Raw genomic sequence first — 20780 nt, 5'->3', positions numbered from 1 at the left:
TATTATATCACGGTATAGTATATGATACAGTAGTTTAGTGGTATAGTATATTATGCAGTAGTGTAGTATATTATATGGTGGTATATTTTATGATGCAGTTGTATAATGGTATATTATACAGTAGTATATTATATAATGGTGTAGTATATGATACAGTTGTATAGTGGTATAGTATATTATGCAGTGTATAGTATATTATATAGTGGTATAGTATATTATGCAGTAGTATAGTGGTATAGTATATTATATAGTGGTATAGTGTATGATACAGTATTATAGTGGTATAGTATATTATGCAATAGCATTGTGGTATATTATATAGTGGTATAGTATATTATGCAGTAGTATAGTGGTATATTATATAGTGGTGTAGTATATTATGTAGTAGTATAATGGAATATTATATTATGTGGTAGTATAGTATATTAAATAGCGGTATAGTATATGATACAGTAGTATAGTGGTAGAGTATGTTATGCAGAAGAATATTATATAGTGGTATAGTTTATGATGCAGTAGTGTAGTGGTATAGTATATTATGCAATATTATTGTGGTATATTATATAGTGGTATAGTATTTTATGCCGTAGTATAGTATATGATACCGCAGTATAGTGTTATAGTATATTATATAGTGGTATAGTATATGATACAGTAGTATAATCGTATAGTATATTATGCAGTAGTATAGTATATTACATAGCGGTATAGTATATGATACAGTAGTACAGTGGTATAGTATGTTATGCAGAAGTATGGTATATTATATAGTGGTATAGTTTATGATGCAGTAGTATAGTGGTATAGTATATTATGCAGTATTATTGTGGCATATTATATAGTGGTATAGTATTTTATGCAGTAGTATAGTATATTATGCGGTTGTAAATTCTTATTTACAATGATGGCCTACCCCGGCCAAACCCTAACCCGGACAATGCTGGGCCAGTTGTGCACTGCCCTATGGGACCCCCAATCATAGCCGGTTGTGATACAGCCTGGAATCGAACCAGAGTCTGTAGTGATGCCTCTAGCACTGAGATGCAGTGCCTCAGACCGCTGTGCCACTCAGGAGCTAGTGGGCTAGTATATGATACAGTTGTAACTAGCCCAGCAATGAGATATACATAGCCACTTATGGAACTCGTACTCTTGTGTAAACCTAAATAAAAACTACAATAAGTGTCAGTGCTCAACCTTAACATATGTTGACAATAGAACAGATTGACATTTACTTTCACGGGTGGCCATAAATAACTATCTGAAAGCCACGCCCCTACTAAGATACGTCTCCAGTCTTCTGCTCTGATCTGATGGCTCATAGCCAAGGATGGGCATAAATTACAAATTACATTTTCAAAATACAACTTCGAAATACCCTAAAGACAAATGTATCAAAACAAAATATAAGATACTTTAATTAAAATACATGTATTTTGCAAATAGCTGGCCGAACAGCAACAACATTCTCAGTAATGGTGAAATGTTGTTTACATTAGTTGAATGCACTGTCATTCTGGATAAGAGCATCTGCTAAATGACCAATATGTATATGTGAAAATTAACAACTGAGCTCATTATTAAAATACTACCCAGCATACCTTGCAATTGTTCATTTTTACATTTAAGAGACACTCTTATCACACCATAGTACCATCAGACTTCTGATATCAATGCAGGGTGAAGTGGAGCCATACAATTGTGAACCGCTGTAAAAAAAAAATGGTATAGGAAAGTATTTTCTATTTTGAATACACAAATTGCAGCTTTTGAAAGTATTTTTTTACCAAATACATTGGAGTGTAGTTCAGCCCAGTGTAATACAACATACAAAATACTCAGAAGTAATTAAAATGAGTATTTCAAATGCATGTGACACAAATACTGCCCGTCTCTGATCAAGAACCTAGCATCAACGACCAAACCTTGCACTGGCAATGGGTTGGTTAAGTGACCCAACGTGTTCTGTCCAATATTTACCCAAATTGAGATGTTTTTAATCCAGCATGTATTAGTGTGTTGCAGATAAAGGGGTGTCCATTTGAGGTGGGTTTGATATAAAGGACATCATGGATGCAGATAAAGGGGTTTGTGTGGAGGGTGTGTTGTGTGTTTCCAGGTGCGTTGTAACTGTGTGGAGGGTGTGTCTTGTGTCTCCAGGTGCGTTGTAACTGTGTGGAGGGTGTGTCGTGTGTTTCCAGGTGCGTTGTAACTGTGTGGAGTGTGTGTCCAGCTCGGATGTGGACAGCCTTCGCCACTCCCGATCCCGTCTCAACATCTACCGAGCCCTGTCCAGCCCTTCCCTCATCGCCCTCTCCAGTGAAGACCCCTTCCTCACAGCATTCAGACTGAGCTGGGAACTACAGGAGCTTAGCAAGGTGAGGTTTGATCAAGAGAGGGGGGGGTGATCTATTGATTGATTAGTTGACCATTTTTTTTATTTCACCAGGTAAGTTGACTGAGGACACATTCTCATTTACAGCAACAACCTGGGGAACAGTTACAGGGGAGAGGAGGGGGGATGAATGAGCCAATTGGAAGCTGGGGATGATTAGGTGGCCATGATGGTATGAGGGACAGATTGGGATTTTAGCCAAGACACCAGGGTTAACACCTCTACTCTTATGATAAGTGCCATGGGAACTACATTAACTTAGCAAGGTGAGGAATGATCAAGGGGCAACTGATTGATTGATTGGCTGATTGATTAGTTGGTTGGCTGACTAGCAGGGCCAGACACAGATGCAGACACGGGAGGCAGATGGTTTGAGTATTTTATATTTATTACTTCCAAAAAGGGTAGGCAAGAGAATGGTCATGGACAGGCAAAAGGTCAAAACCAGATCGGAGTCCAGGAGGTACAGAGTGGCAGACAGGCTTGAGGTCAGGGCAGGCAGACTGGTCAGGCAGGCGGATACAGAGTCCAGAAAACAGGCAATGGTCAAAACTGGGGGGACTAGCAAAAGAGAATAGCAAAAGCAGGAGCACGGGGAAAAGCACGCTGGTTGACTTGAAACAAAGAAGACAAACTGGCACAGAGAGACAGGAAACACAGGGATAAATACACTGGGGAAAATAAGCGACACCTGGAGGGGGTGAAGACAATCACAAGGACAGGTGAAACAGAACAGGGATGGAGTCCCTGGAGGAGGCGTGAACGAGATAGTGGTTAGGAGTAGTGCAGTATTATCATGAGGAGACGTGTACATGGAAAACGGAGGAGGAATGGAGGGAAATGGAGAGGGAGAGAAGGTTTAAGAGAAAGAAGGAAGAAGAGGGTGAGCTTGAGTCAAATAAGAACGCTGGGAAAAAATGGAGATGGTTTGTTAAAGAAGAAGGGAAGAAAGTGTAAGCAGAGGCTGAAGACAGGAGGGAAAATGGAAGTGAATGAGGGTGACGTATCAGAGGTGGTAGGTTTTGTGAAGTTCTCTGAGCCCGAGGCTTGAACCGAGGGTCAACATAAAGATGAGTCTGACAGTAGGAGTGAAGTTTATGGAAAAAGTGGACTCTTGCCTTTTGGCTGATCCAGTTGTGGTTTCACGGTGTATGTGATGCTTGTCATTTGATGTGACACAGACAGGGTGGCGAGACTGGGGAAACAGAAGAGTCATTGTCTGTTCTTTTGAGTTTTGAAATTTTGTTTTTGCCCGACAAAAGTGAATCTAGGACACAGTTGAAGTCGGAGGTTTACATATGTAACCGATGTGAAATGGCTAGTTAGTTAGCGGTGGTGCGCGCTAATAGCGTTTCAATCGGTGACGTCACTCGCTCTGAGACCTGAAGTGGTTGTTCCCCTTGCATTGCAAGGGCCGCGGCTTTTGTGGCGCGATGGGTAACGATGCTTCGTGGGTGTCAGTTGTTGATGTGTGCAAGGGTCCCTGGTTCGAGCCCAGGTTGAGGTGAAGAGAGGGACGGAACCTACACTGTTACACATACACACATTTCATCCTAATAAAAAATCCCTGTCTTAGGTCAGTTAGGATCACCACTTTATTTTAAGAATGTGAAATGTCAGAATAATAGTAGAGAGAATGATTTATTTCAGCTTTTATTTCTTTCATCACATTCCCAGTGGTCCGAAGTTTACATACACTCAATTAGTATTTGGTAGCAATTGTTTAACTTGGATCAAGCGTTTCGGGTAGCCTTCCACAAGCTTCCCACAATAAGTTGGGTGAATTTGTTGCTTCAATATATCCACATAATTTTCCTTCTCATGATGCCATCTATTTTGTGAAGTGCACCAGTCCCTCCTGCAACAAAGCACCCCCACAACATGATGCTGCCACCCCTGTGCTTCACGGTTGGGATGGTGTTCTTCGGCTTGCAAGCATCCCCCTTTTTCCTTCAAACATAACAATGGGCATTATGGCCAAACAGTTCTATTTTTGTTTCATCAGACCAGAGGACATTTCTCCAAAAAGTACGATCTTTGTCCCCATGTGCAGTGGCAAACCGTTATCTGGACTTTTAATTGTGGTTTTGGAGCAGTGGCTTCTTCCTTGCAGAGCGGCCTTTCAGGTTTTGTCGATATTGGACTCGTTTTACTGTGGATATAGATACTTTTGTACCTGTTTCCTCCAGCATCTTCACAAGGTCCTTTGCTGTTGTTCTGGGATTTATTTGCACTTTTCGGCACCAAAGTACGTTCATCTATAGGAGACAGAACACGTCTCATTCCTGAGCGATATGACGGCTGCGTGGTCCCATGGTGTTTATACTTGCGTACTATTGTTTGTACAGATGAACGTGGTACCTTCAGGCGTTTGGAAATTTCTCCCAAAGATGAACCAGACTTGTGGAGGTCTACAATTATTTTTCTGAGGTCTTGGCTGATTTCTTTTGATTTTCCCATGATGTCAAGCAAAGAGTCACTGAGTTTGAAGGTAGGCCTTGAAATACATCCATAGGTACACCTCCAATTGACTCAAATGATGTCAATTAGCCTATCAGAAGCTTCTAAAGCCATGACATCATTTTCTGGAATTTTCCAAGCTGTTTAAAGGCATAATCAACTAACTGTATGTAAACTTCTGACCCACTGGAATTGTGATACAGTGAATTATAAATGAAATAATCTGTCTGTAAACAATTTTTGGAAAAATTACTTGTGTCATGCACAAAGTAGATGTCCTAACTGACTTGCCAAAACTATAGTTTGTTAACAAGAAATTGGTGGAGTGGTTGAAAAACGAGTTTTAATGACTCCAACCTAAGTGTATTTAAACTTCCGACTTCAACTGTATATAAATTATCCTATACAAGCGTATGTGCCGAATACATTACGATGTTACAGGTGTCCAGCTTATGGGCATGTGGCAGCAGTGTGTAGGAGGGAGGGTGCAAGTTGTGAGAAGTGTACAGAAAGGCATGAGAAAAAGTAATGTGTAGCATTGGGGAAAGTAGTGGAATGTGTTATTTGTAGGGGTGCCCATGGGGTTGGGGATCAGAAATGTCCCGTGCAAGCGAGGCAGGTTGAGGTTTCCAGGGTTAGAGTAGTGCAGAAGTTGTCATATGCTGAGGCAGTGAAGAAAGTAGAGGAAGATGGGTTAAGGGGGAGGAGTTGTGAGAGTAGTAGAGATATACCACTACAGAGGGATAGGCCAAAAAGTGATATGTAAGCTTCAGTAAAATTGGATTTTTAGCATTTATAGCAATGGTTATCAACAGTACTGCAGGGATGGAACTGAAGTTGCAGAACTTGAGGTTGTGGTGGCAGATGCAGAGAGGTATTGTGACTTGACATCAGAAGAGTTACAGGATGTGTCAAGTGGGGATGTCAAGGACTTTCAGGATAATGACATGAGGAATAAATACATTTAATTAGTGGAGTAGCGGGGGTGTTCATGTTATATAATTTTGAAATGAGTGAGTGTAGTGTTAGATGGTAGGGTAAAGATTTATTACATTTTATCTATGAAGCTAAGTGTAAAGGAGTTGTACTCCAGTCTAGTAGGTGGCGGTAACACAACAAATTGGATGCCAACCGCCGTTAAACCTCATAGAAGAAGAAGAAGAAGAAGGCTGGCTGATTGGCTGGCTGGCTGGCTGGCTGGGTGGTTGGTTGAGTAAATTAAGATCCCTTCAATCCAAGCTAATCTTATGATGATCTTTAGAGCCCTGGGTTTTTCATTGAATGAATGAATTAATATACTCTGCGCTCCCTTTACCCCAGGTGGAGAACGAGTTTAAGTCGGAGTATGAGGAGTTATCCCAACAGTGTAAGCAGTTTGCTAAAGACCTTCTGGATCAGACCAGGAGCTCCAGAGAGCTGGAGATGATCCTGAACTACAGAGATGACATCAACCTGCTGGAGGAGGAGGGAAACAACGACCTGGCTAGACTCAAATTGGCTATTAAATATCACCAGAAAGAGGTAGGAGTTTATACTATACACACTACTACACTACACACTAGTACACTACACACAACTACCTGGCTAGACTAAAACTGGCTGTTAAATACCACCGGAAGGAGGTAGGAGTTTATACTACACTGAACAAAAATATAAAGCAACATGTAAAGTATTGGTCCCATGTTTCATGAGCTGAAATCAAAAATACCAGAAATTCTCATTATGCACAAAAAGCTTATTTCTCTCTAATTTTATGCACACATTTGTTTAAATCGTTGTTGGTGAGCATTTCTCATTTGCCAAGATAATCCATCCACCTGACAGGTGTGGTATATCAAAAAGCTGATTAAACAGCATGATCATGACACAGGTGCACCTTGTGCTGGGGACATTAAAAGGCAGTTTTGTCACACAAGACAATTCCACAGATGTCTCAAGTTTTGAGGGAGCGTGCAATCGGCATGCTGACTGCAGGAATGTATACCAGAGCTGTTGCCAGAGAACTGAAGGTTAATTTCTGTACCATAAGCCGCCTCCAACGACATTTTAGAGAATTTGGCAGTATGTCCAACTGGCCTCACAACTGCACACCACGTGTAACCATGCCAGCCCAGGACCACCACATCCAGCTTCTTTACCTGCGGGCTCGTCTGCGACCATACACCCGGACAGTTGTGTCACGACTTCCGCCAAAGTCGGCTCCTCTCCTTGTTCGGGCGGCGTTCGGCGGTCGACGTCACCGGCTTTCTAGCCATCGCCGCTCCATTTTTCATGTATCCATTTGTTTTGTCTTGTTCCTTGCACACCTGGTTTACATTCCCTAATCACACTGCATGTATTTAGTCCTCTGCTCCCCTCCCCCATGTCTTTGTGGGAAATAGATGTTTCGTGTGTACGCGCCAGGCTGGGTTTTTACCCGTTGTTCCGTGGTTTTTAAACAAAGGATGTTTATTGAAAAAACATTAGATCATTTTTGTGACTGTTTCGCGCCTTGCACTTGTACCTTTGGCTGGAGGTTTTGACGCAGTGGCGTCTTGTCTGTTTTATTGCCTCTGCCGAAATAAAGTGTGCGCCTGTTCACAACTCTCTGCTCTCCTGCACCTGACCTCTCCACCAGTAGAGCACACCGTGACAAGTTGATGGAATTGAGGATTATTTCTGTCTGTAATGAAGCCCTTTTGTGGGGAAAAACTAATTCTGATTGGCTGGGCCTGGCTCCCCAGTGGGTGGGCCTATGCCCTTCCAGGCCAACCCATGGCTGTGCCCCTGCCCAGTCATGTGAAATCCATAGATTAGGGTCTAATGAATTTATTTCAATTGACTAATTTCCTTATACCAACTGTAACTCAGTAAAATCATAGAAATGTTTTGCATGTTGCGTTTATATTTTTGTTCAGTGTATATATACACTACTACAGTACTATACTACTACACTTCTACAGTACTAGACTAAACTACTACACTCCATTGCTACGGCACTACCCTACACTATACTACACTACACTACTACAGTACTACACTCTACTACACTACTACACTACAACAGTACTACACTACACTGCTACAACACTATACTACACTACTACAGTACTGCACTACTACACTACACTACTACAGTACTAGATACCACTACTACACTACACTGCTACAGTACTACACTACTACAGTACTAAACTACACTACTACAGTACTACACTACACTACTACAGTACTACACTACACTACCACACTACAGTACTGCACTACACTAATACACTACAGTACTACACAAATACACTACACTACTACACTAATACACTACTACAGTACTACACTACACTAATACACTACTACAGTACTACACTACTCACTACGACCTGGCGAGACTCAAACTAGCCAATACATATCGCCAGAAAGAGGTAAAAGTTTATACTATATACACTAGTACATTACACTACACACCACATGTTTTTATTGAACCTTTATTTAACTAAGAACAAATTCTTATTTACAATGATGGCCTACCAAGAGGCAAAATGCTTCCTGCGGGGGCTGAGATTAAAAATATAGGACAAAACACACATCACGACAAGAGAGACTCCACAACACTACATAAAGAGAGAGACCACAATACTACATAAAGAGAGAGACCACAATACTACATAAAGAGAGAGACCACAACACTACATAAAGAGAGAGACCACAATACTACATAAAGAGAGAGACCACAATACTACATAAAGAGAGAGACCACAACACTACATAAAGAGAGACATCACAACACTACATAAAGAGAGAGACCACAATACTACATAAAGAGAGAGACCACAACACTACATAAAGAGAGAACACAACACTACATAAAGAGAGACCACAACACTACATAAAGAGAGAGACCACAACACTACATAAAGAGAGAGACCACAACACTACATAAGAGAGAACACAACACTACATAAAGAGAGACCACAACACTACATAAAGAGAGAGACCACAACACTACATAAAGAGAGAGACCACAACACTACATAAGAGAGAACACAACACTACATAACGAGAGACCACAACACTACATAAAGAGAGAGACCACAACACTACATAGAGACCACAACACTACATAACAAGAGACCACAACACTACATAAGAGAGAACACAACACTACATAATGAGAGACCACAACACTACATAAAGAGAGAGACCACAACACTACATAAAGAGAGAGACCACAACACTACATAAAGAGAGACCACAACACTACATAAAGAGAGAGACCCCAACACTACATAAAGAGAGAGACCACAACACTACATAGAGACCACAACACTACATAAAGAGAGAGACCACAACATTACTTAAAGAGAGAGACCACAACACTACATAAAGAGAGAGACCACAACACGACATAAAGAGAGAGACCCCAACACTACATAAAGAGAGAGACCACAACACTACATAAAGAGAGAGACCACAACACTACATAAAGAGAGAGACCACAACACTACATAAAGAGAGAGACCACAACACTACATAAAGAGAGACCACAACACTACATAAAGAGAGACACCACAACACTACATAAAGAGAGAGACCACAACACTACATAAAGAGAGAGACCACAACACTACATAAAGAGAGAGACTACAACATTACATAAAGAGAGAGAGCACAACACTACATAAAGAGAGAGACCACAAAACTACATAAAGAGAGACCACAACACTACATAAAGAGAGAGACCACAACACTACATAAAGAGAGAGACCACAACACTACATAAAGAGAGAGACTACAACATTACATAAAGAGAGAGACCACAACACTACATAAAGAGAGAGACCACAAAACTACATAAAGAGAGACCACAACACTACATAAAGAGAGAGACCACAACACTACATAAAGAGAGACCACAACACTACATAAAGAGAGACCACAACACTACATAACGAGAGAACACAACACTACATAACGAGAGACCACAACACTACATAGAGACCACAACACTACATAAAGAGAGAGACCACAGCACTACATAAAGAGAGACCACAACACTACATAGAGACCACAACACTACATAAAGAGAGACCAGAACACTACATAGAGACCACACCACTACATAAAGAGAGAGACCACAACACTACATAAAGAGAGAGACTACAACACTACATAAAGAGAGAGACCACAACACTACATAAAGAGAGACCACAACACTACATAAAGAGAGAGACCACAACACTACATAAAGAGAGACCACAACACTACATAAAGAGAGACCACAACACTACATAAAGAGAGAGACCACAACACTACATAAAGAGAGACCACAACACTACATAAAGGTTTCAGTGACTTCATTAGCTGTGGTTGCTGATGCATATATGGTTGAATCATCAGCATACATGGACACACATGCTTTGTTTAATGCCAGTGGTGGCAGGTCATTGGTAAAAATAGAAAAGAGTAGAAGGCCTAGAGAGCTGCCCTGCGGTACACCACACTTTACATGTTTGACATTAGAGAAGCTTCCATTAAAGAAACCCCTTTGAGTTCTATTAGATAGATAGCTATGAATCCACAAAATGGCAGAGGTTGAAAAACCATAACACATACGCTTTTTTAAAAACAGGTTATGGTCAATAATATCAAAGGCTGCACTGAAATCTAACAGTACAGCTCCCAAAATATTCTTATTATCAATTTCTTTCAACCAATCATGAATAATTTGTGTCAGTGCAGTACATGTTGAGTGCCCTTCTCTATAAGCATGCTGAAAGTCTGTTGTTAATTTATTTACAGAGAAATAGCATTGTATTTGGTAAAACACAATTTTTCCCAACAGTTTGCTAAGAGCTGGCAGCAAGCTGATATGTCTGCTGTTAGAACCAGTAAAGGCCACTTTATCACTCTTGGATAGCAGAATTACTTTGGCTTCCTTCCAGACCTGAGGACAAATACTTTCCTGTAGGCTCAGATGAAATATACGACAGATAGAAGTGGATATACAGTCAGCTATCATCCTCAGTAGCTTTCCATCTAAGTTGTCAAATGCCAGGAGGTTTGTCAGTATTGATCGATAACAATATTTTTTTCCACCTCTCCCACACTAACTTTACAAAATTCAAACTTCCAATGCTTTTCTTTCATTATTTTTTTTTTATGCATGTATACAACTGCTCACTCTTCGTTATTGGCATTTCCTGCCTACGTTTGCCCACTTTGCCAATGAAATAAAATAATTGGAAACATCAAATGGTTTCGTGATGAATAAGCCATCTGATTCGATGAAAGATGGAGTTGAACTTGTCTTTCTGCCCATCATTTAATTTAACTCTCCTGTTGTTTTTTCGTTTCATGTGAATTCATTCTGTGTTCCCGGTCCAAAATGACCGCCCCATTCATTCTGATTATAAATCCATAATAATACATATATTATCACCTAATGTTGTGTTAGATCTTTTTATCAACTGAAGTTCTTGTGAACATTACAAGTTTTGATCTTGTATTTGATATTTATGGCCTGTAGGCCTCATTGACCTGAGCTCATACTACTCGTTTTTGAGTAAAAAAAGCATCATGTATGGATTATTTTGACTAAAACAAATACTCATATGAAATATATTGTGATATTTATCACAAAATACTTTGTGTCAAAGTTTAGCAAGTACTCTCTCTCCTCCTCACCAGTGTCATGATCAAAGATATGATCAAGAGCCTCACATACAGTATATATTTTGGTCATTGTGCTGCCACAGAATGAATTGTGAGCAAGGCCTCAAAAAATCTTTATATACCAGAGCTGCGAGAAAAGTTATATATATATTATTGAAACAATGTTGCGATTGTTTGTGAGAATGCCAACAGGTGTGGTTCCCATGGGGGAAAGATTCTATTGGGGAATGGTTGCCATGGAAGCCAAGAACGGGAGTTCGGGGGGGGTCTGGGTGAGGAAGTGTGTCCATCTGATGAATGGGCATGTGCCTGAACTCAATGTTATGCACTAATTGTAGTCTCACCCATTCATTTCTAATGACCCGGTCATGTTTGACCCACATATACACCACATGTGTACAAAACTTAAATAAAACACCCACAATTTTATGGAAATCATCAAAATGTATTTTGTGTGTTCAGATGCCCTGTGTGGACAAACTCATGGAACCTGATGACAATTAGATCAAATTAACGACATTTTTCAGAGGTAAAACGTGTGAATCGGTCCAATTCGACCAGAACACAGCAGGAGGGTTAAAGTACTCCAATGTTTTTTCCATCATTCTTTATCTCATTGATCTTGGCTTTATAATACAGTTTATTCTTCTTTTTCTTGAGTTTAGTTACATAATTTCTCAATTTGCAGTAAGTCAGCCAGTCAGATGTGCAGCCAGACTAATTAGCCACTCCTTTTGCCCCATCTCTTTCAACCATACAGTTTTTCAATTCCTCATCAATCCATTGGAGCCTTAACAGTTCTAACAGTCAGTTTGTTAACAGGTGCATGTTCATCAATGATTGGAAGAAGCAGTTTCATAAACTCATCAAGTGCAGCATCTGGGTGCTCATCATTAATCACATCAGACCAACACAAAGTTTAACATCATCCACATAAGAGTCACAGCTCAATCTTTTGTATGATCTCTTATACACTATTTTATGCCCAGCTGTTGGAACTTTAGCTTTCCTGGGTATAGCCACTATATTGTAATCACTGTATCAAAATGGGTACGGATACAGCTTTAGAACAAAGTTCTACAGTATTAGTAAAAATGATCGATACATGTGGATGATCTTGTTCCTGTAGTGTTTGTAAACACCCTGGTAGGTTGATTAATAACTTGAACCAGATTACAGACACTGGTTACAGTGAGAAGCTTCCTCTTGAGTGGACAGCTTGATGAAAACTAGTCAATATTCAGGTCTCCAAGAAAGTAGACCTGTTTACATCACATACACTATCAAGAATTTCACACATATTATTTAGATACTGACTGTTAGCACTTGGTGGCCTATAGCAACACCCCAAAATAAAATACTTTAGATGTGCCAAGTGAACCTGCAACCACAACACTTCAATAGCACTTGACATAAGATCTTCTCTAAGCATTACAGGGATATGGCTCTGAATATATACAGCAACACCTCCCCTATAAGCATTCCTGTCTCTTCTACAGATGTTAGATATATTAATATGGGCTATTTTCAGCCCTTTCCTGGGTAGCTTATCAGAGATAGACATAATACTGAAAAGAGCAAACAAAGCAAGAGAAAAAAATATACATTCAGCAGACCATTGTGTATGTGTGTGTGCTGTGGGTTTGAAGCTACGAAGCCATAGGCTTGGCTCTCTCATCCCTTTCAGGCTTCTGGGAGGGAGGGTGGACAGTAAACCTGTCATAGCGGATGTACGCAATGTCTGGCAGCTTTCATGGCTGGGATCAGTTCTTTCCTCTTCTGGTGCACAGCTTCAGGATAGTCCTTGTTGAGGAAGATATACGTTCCTCTCAAGTTCTTGGCTCTTTCCAGAACAGCTACCTTGTCCTTGAACATCAGGAACTTGACCACTATTGGCCTGGGGCTATCACCTGGGCCGGGGGTGGGTTTTCCAGTCCTGTGGGCGCGCTCCACCTCAATCTTCCTGTGGTCCATCTTCAATTTCTCAGAGATCATTTCCCTCACTTTGTCCTCAGACTCCATCCAGGTCTCATGTGGAGATTCTGCAGTTCTGTCCACAACCATGTTGTTCCTTCTTGATTGTCCCTTGAGATAGTTTGATTTATCTGTCATTGTTATGATGGATTCACACACAGAACTGATGTCCTCTCTCAATGACCTACAGATTGCTGTCATCTTGCTGTTCTCCTGTTTCAACTCATCGAGCTTACCCTGGGAGAACTGCGAACTGTTCTTCAGGTCCTGGACCTCTCTGGTCAGGTCGTCCATTATTTTATTAGTAGAATCAACGAGTATTTGGATAAAACACTTGAAGCTATTTTCTTGTTGTACTAACAACTTTTTGTTTGTTTAAATGATCCTTTGTGTGTGATAGAGAGACACCACTGTCCTCAATGGTGTTCCCGCCAGCTTTGGTCTTCGTCATGGTAGCTAGTATTGTAGGTTCCTCTGTTACTCCTCACAGTTCCAGACAGGGCAGGTCACGGCAAACATTGAAAACAACAAATAGCTCCTCAGACCCGTCCTTGGTCGGCAGGATCACTGGAAAGAGACAAGCAGTCCCAGCAACTGATGCCAACTGCATTGCAGGACACAAACTAAGAATATAGCTAGCTACAAAGAACTTTCCAATACACTTTCAAACAACAAACTTTTCAAACAAATAAAACCAAGCTCTTCCTAGTCCCGAAGTGATGTAAAAGGTGATGTAAAAGGTGACTACGTCAAGCGCTAAACTCTCAGCAGTAGTAATCACACCGAAGGGGCGGCCAGGGCATTCTTCTTACCGAACCACATTACCTTTGTTTTGGAAGTGTTCAGAACAAGGTTAAGGGCAGAGAAAGCTTGTTGGACAGTAAGAAAGCTTTATTGTAGAGCGTTTAACACAAAATCTGGGGAGGGGCCAGCTGAGTATAAGATTGTATCATCTGCATATACATTAAATGGATGAGAGAGCTTCCTACTGCCTGAGCTACAGTGCATTCGGAAAGTATTCAGACCCCTTGACTTTTTCCAAATTTTGTTACGTTACAGCCTTATTCAAAAATGTATGAAAACATTTATTTGATTCATCTACACACAGTACCCCATAAGGTACCACAGTTGACAGGTGGAATAAATTGTCCGTAGAGTTCTGAGCCAAACTGAGCAATCGGGGGAGAAGGGCACTCTGACAGAACTCCAGAGTTCCTCTGTGGAGATGGGAGAACCGTCCAGAAGGACAACCATCTCTGCAGCACTCCACCAATAAGGCCTTTATGGTAGAGTGGTCAGACGGAAGCCACTCCTCAGTAAGAGGCACATGACAGTCCACTTGGAGTTTGCCAAAAGGCACCTAAAGGACTCTGAGAGCCCGGACTTGAACTCGATCGAACATCTCTGGAGAGAACTGAAAATAGCTGTGCAGCGACACTCCCCATCCAACCTGACAGAGCTTGAAAGGATCTGCAGACAAGAATGGGAGAAACTCCCCAAAGACAGGTGTGCCAAGCTTGTAGTGTCATACCCAAGAAGACTTGAGGCTGTAATTGCTGCCAAAGGTGCTTCAACAAAGTACTGAGTAAAGGGTCTGAATACTTATGCAAATGTGATATTTCTGGGGGGGGGGTTTATTTTATAAATTAGCAAAACAAATATTTAAACTTGTTTTTGCTTTGTCATTGTGGGGTATTGTGTGTAGATTGATGAGGGGGGAAAACTATTTAATCCATTTTAGAATAAGGCTGTAACTTAACAAAATGTGGAAAAAGTCAAGGGCTCTGAATACTTTCCGAATGCACTGTATGTTGTTGATGTAAATTGAGAAGAGTTTGTGGCCTAGGATCAAGCCTTGGTGTAACGGTTGTCGTTGGGAATGGAGGACCAAAACGCAGCAGGAATGTGGATGCTCATCTTGAATTTATTTTAACTAAGAGAACACCAAAATAACAAACAAAGAACTCACGAACAACAAAACAGTCTTGTCAGGCTTACACATGCAAAACAAGAAACAATCTCCCACAACACCAAACCAAACAATTACCCATATATAGGACTCTCAATCAGAGGCAACGAGAAAGCACCTGCCTCCAATTGAGACTCCAACCCCCATCAACCTAAACATAGACATACAACAAACCAGAAAGAACATAGAATACAAACCTAGAACATAACCCCAAAAACCCGGAAATAATAAATCAAACGCCCTACTAAATAAACCACCACCCCGAACCACATAAAACAAATACCCTCTGCCACGTCCTGACCAAACTACAATAACAAATAACCCTTATACTGGTCAGGACGTGACACTTGGGGTACTCCCTTGGTGACAGGCAGTGGCTGAGACAGCAGATGTTCTGACTTCATACACTGCACTCTTTGAGAGATGTAGTTAACAAACCAGGCCAAAGGCCTCTCAGAGACACCAGTACTCCTTAGCCGGCCCACAAGAATGGAATGGTCTACCGTATCAAAAGCTTTGACCAAGTGAATAAAAAATAAGCAACACAACATTGCTTAGAGCAGAGTGGTGACATCGTTTAGAACCTTTAAGGTTACAGTGACACATCCCTAAACTGAGTACATACCAGAGAGAATACTATAAGACATCAAGAAAGCCAGTCAGTTGATTAAGTTTTTTCCAACACTTTTGATAAACAGGACAAGATATAAATTGGCCTTTAACAGTTAGGATCAGCTTGATCTCCCCCTTTAAATAAAGGAGGTGCCGTGGTTGCCTTCCAAGCACTGGGAACCTCCCAGGAGAGACAGGTTAAAAAGGTCAGAGATGATAGGGGCTGTAACCTTAAAGGATCTAAACCATCTGACCAATATGTTTTTTTTGGGGTGCAAGTTTAAGGAGCTCCTTTAGCACCTCAGACTCAGTGAGAAACTTTGTAGCGGTGCAGGTGGAAAACGTGGGAGGAGCAGCAGGGTTGGGAGATGAAGAAGTGGTGGACAGGCAATGAGGTGTGGCTGAGTCAAATAGGAATCTTGACTTATAGAAGTGGTGATTAATTAAGTATGTTCAATAGGAAACCGATTTTAGCAGGTGCGTAATGTTTTCATGGCGCGCGCAAACACAAATTTCCAAGACTGTGTCCTTCTAATAAAACTGTTATTTCTTATTCGTTTTTGAAGTTACAAGCCGGAAACCTTGAACACAGACTGCTGACACCCTGTGGAAGCCATAGGAATGCATCCTGGGAGCTAATGTACAATTTCTCTTGTATTTCTAAGAGGATTTCTTTGGATTTTCTCCTACCATATCTATTGTGTTATAATCTCCTACATTATTTTAACATTTCTACAAAATTCAAAGTGCTTTCTTTCCAATGGTACCAACTATATGCATATCCTGGCTTCAGGGCCTGAGCTATAGGCAGTTTACTTTTGGCACATCATTCAGGCAGGAAACTGAGAGAAAAAAAGGTGCCTAGCCCTAAGAAGATAAAGAGCTCAGCCATGTGCTTCTTGTCAGTAAATACCACATCATCACCATTAAGGGACATGAGCAGCTATGAGGAGGAGGGTTTATTCTCCGAGTCTTTAATCGTTTTCCAGAACCTCTTGGGGTTAGACCTACAGAGAGAGAACTGCTCTTTAAAGTAACTAACTTTGGCCTTCTGGATAGCCTACGACCTGGCTAGATTCAGACTGGCCATCACATACCACCAGAAAGAGGTAGGAGACTATAGTATACTGCAATTACACACAGATATACATCCTGAGGAAGTCGGAGGTTACTGTAGTATTTTGTCATCCTTCATCTCAGTCTCAGACACTGCAGACAGCGAGGTCAGACAGACTAACAGAAGTGGAGTTTTCCAGCCATGTAAGGACACACACACAGAGAGCACTGTTGACATGGTGGGGAGGCAGACAAGATGGACGATATAGTCTCATGAAATAATAATTTCACTCCCTTTTCGCTATCTGTCTATCTGTGGTTCTGTGTCAGTCTCTCTCTCTCTTTCTCTGTGTCTCTCTCTCTCTGTCTCTCTCTCGCTCTCTGTTCAGCAGTCTTATGGCTTGGGGGTAGAAGCTGTTAAGGAGCCTTTTGATAAATACATCTAGATAGCACGCTAATATGAATTAAGGTAGCTGGTGATATCTAAATTCACTTAGCTAGCTAGCTATAAAATATGTAAAGTTGGCTAGATACTGTAGCTAGCTAGCTACGTTAGCAGCTCATTTGAGTTAGTCTGCACTGTAGCTAGCTAATAATACATCCGTTTGTTTTTACATTTTCAATATGTATTTACTCTACTTGAATATACGTTTGATTGGAGGTCAACAACGTTTGTTTGTCACCCGAGCGGTTTGGAGCGTATTACCATTTACCTTTGAATAAAGTCATGAATCAGAGAGTAGATGAAACTATTGACCCATTTAATAACCAGACCTTCATAAAAAGTTGCTATGCTGAATTCTTGATGGACAACCAAATTGCTGCTATATGCTGCCAGCACGCCAACAAGCAAGCCACTATGTGCGGCACTTTGGCAATTTATACAAAGACAGACAGACAGACAGACAGACAGACAGACAGACAGACAGACAGACAGACAGACAGACAGACAGACAGACAGACAGACAGACAGACAGACAGACAGACAGACAGACAGACAGACAGACAGACAGACAGACAGAGGCTCCACAATGTACATGATATCAACAGAGATGTATATTTAAAAAAAATTATATCACATGCACAAGTGCAGGGAATTGCTTGTCTTGCAAACTCAATATCCAGCATCGCAATAATCAATGACAATGAAATGCTAGAAAGAAAACACACGACAAATAAGAAGAAATGTGAAGAAAGTAATTAAGCATACTATATACACAGGGTCAGTTCCAGTACCATATTTACAATGTGCAGGGATACTGGAGTGATGGAGGTAGATACAGTGGCAAGAAAAGTAGGTGAACCCTTTGGAAATACCTGGATTTTTGCATAAATTGGTCATAAAATTTGATCTGATCTTCATCTAGGTCACAACAATAAAGAAACAATTATATGTTTCCATGTCTTTATTGAACACACCGTGTACAGTGCAGGGTGGAAAAAGTATGTGAACCCTTGGATTTAATAACTGGTTAACCCTCCTTTGGCAGCTATAAACTCAACCAAATGTTTTCTATGGTTGCGGATCAGACCTGCACAACGGTCAGGAGGAATTTTGGACCATTCCTCTTTACAAAACTAGTTCAGTTCAGCAATATTCTTGAGATGTCTGGTGTGAACTGCTCTCTTGAGGTCATGCCACAGCATCTCAATCGGGCTGAGGTCAGGACTGGGCCACTCCAGAAGGCGTATTTTCTTCTGTTGAAGCCATTCTGTTGTTGATTTACTTCTGTGTTTTGGGTTGTTGTCCTGTTGCATCAACCAACTTCTGTTAAGCTTCAATTGGCGGACAGATAGCCTAACATTCTCCTGCGAAAATGTCTTGATAAACTTGGGAATTCATTTTCCGTCGATGATAGCAAGCTGTCCAGGCCCTGAGACAGCAAAGCAGCCCCAAACCATGATGCTCCCACCACCATACTTTAGAGTTGGGATGAGGTTTTGATGTGGTGTACCTTTTTCTCCACACATAGTATTGTGTGTTCCTTCAAAACAACTCAACTGTAGTTTCATCTGTCCACAGAATATTTTGCCAGTAGCGCTGTGGAACATCCAGGTGCTCTTTTGCAAACTTCAGATGTGCAACAACGTTTTTTTTGGACAGTAGTGGCTTCTTCCTTGGTGTCCTCACATGAAGACCATTCTTGTTTAGTGTTTTACGTATCGTAGACTCGTCAACAGAGATGTTAGCTTGTTCCAGAGATTTCTGTAAGTATTTAGCTGACACTCTAGGATTCTTCTTAACTTCATTGTGCATTCTGCGCTGTGCTCATCTTTGCAGGACGGCCACTCCTAGGGAGAGTAGCAACAGTGCTGAAATTTCTCCATTTACAGACAATTTGTCTTACAATGGACTGACGAACAACAAGGCTTTTAGAGATACCTTTGTAACAAGTCAATAATTCATAATCTAAGGTCTTCTGGGATCTCTTTTGTTCGAGGCATGGTTCAGATCAGGCAACGCTTCTTGTGAGTAGCAAACTCAAATTTTTGTGAATTTTTTTAAAGGGCAAGGCAGCTCTAACCAACATCTCCAATCTCGTCTCATTGATTGGACTCCAGGTTAGCTGACTCCTGACTCTAATTAGCTTTTTGGAGAAGTCATTACCCTAGGGGTTTCACATGCTTTTTCCAACCTACACTATGAATGTTTAAATCATGTATTCAATATCGACAAGAAAAATACAATAGCTTGTGTGTTATTAGTTTAAGCACACGTTGCACATGTTTGTCTGTTGTTGTGACTTAGATGAAGATCAGATCAAATGTGATGACTAATTTATGCAGAAATCCAGGTAATTCCAAAGGGTTCACATACTTTTTCTTGCCACTGTATGTATAGGTGCAACAGGATATAAGATAAACAGTAGCAGCAGCTACAGCTGAAGTCAGAAGTTTACATAGACTTAGGTTGGAGTCATTAAAACTCGTTTTTCAACCACTCCACATATTTCTTGTTAACAAACTGTAGTTTTGGCAAGTCGGTTAGGACATCTACTTTGTGCATGACACAAGTATTTTTTCCAACAATTGTTTACAGACAGATTATTTCACTTATAATTCACTGTATCACAATTCCTATGGGTCAGAAGTTTACATGCCCTAAGTTGCCTGTGCCTTTAAACAGCTTGGAAAATTCCAGAAAATTATGCCATGGCATTAGAAGCTTCTGATAGGCTAATTGACATAATTTGAGTCAATTAGAGGTGTACCTGCGGATGTATTTCAAGGCCTACCTTCAAACTCAGTGCCTCTTTGCTTGACATTATGGGAAAATCAAAAGAAATCAGCCAAGTCTGGTTCATCCTTGGCAGCAATTTCCAAATACTTGAAGGTACCACATTCATCTGTACAAACAATAGTACGCAAGTATAAACACCATGGGACCACGCAGCTGTCATACCGCTCAGGAATGAGACGCGTTTTGTCTCCTAGAGAAGAACGTACTTTGGTGCGAACAGTGCAAATCAATCCCAGAACAACAGCAAAGGACCTTGTGAAGATGCTGGAGGAAAAAGGTACAAAAGTATCTATATCCACAGTGAAATGAGTCATATATCGACATAACCTGAAAGGCCGCTCAGCAAGGAAGAAGCCACTGCTCCAAAACCGCCATAAAAAAGCTAGACTACGGTTTGCAACTGCACATGGGAGAAAGATTGTACT

The 20780-nt window shown here is 40.8% G+C and overlaps 1 protein-coding gene across 1 annotated transcript in view; it reads left to right on the top strand.

Moving 5' to 3' along the window:
- Window positions 1–20780, top strand: part of trpc4a (transient receptor potential cation channel, subfamily C, member 4a) — a 110792-nt gene that overhangs the window by 41297 nt on the left and 48715 nt on the right. Inside the window, exons 5-6 of the mRNA XM_045688904.1 lie at window positions 2202–2378; window positions 6176–6376. Coding sequence (XP_045544860.1) covers window positions 2202–2378; window positions 6176–6376 — 378 coding nt within the window. The remainder of the gene's footprint in view (window positions 1–2201; window positions 2379–6175; window positions 6377–20780) is intronic.

This window comes from Salmo salar, chromosome ssa11, assembly GCF_905237065.1.
Source record: "Salmo salar chromosome ssa11, Ssal_v3.1, whole genome shotgun sequence".
Classification (NCBI taxonomy): Eukaryota; Metazoa; Chordata; class Actinopteri; order Salmoniformes; family Salmonidae; genus Salmo; species Salmo salar.
The sequence above is the reverse complement of the archived record's forward strand: the minus strand, read 5'-3'. Positions and strand labels throughout refer to the sequence as shown.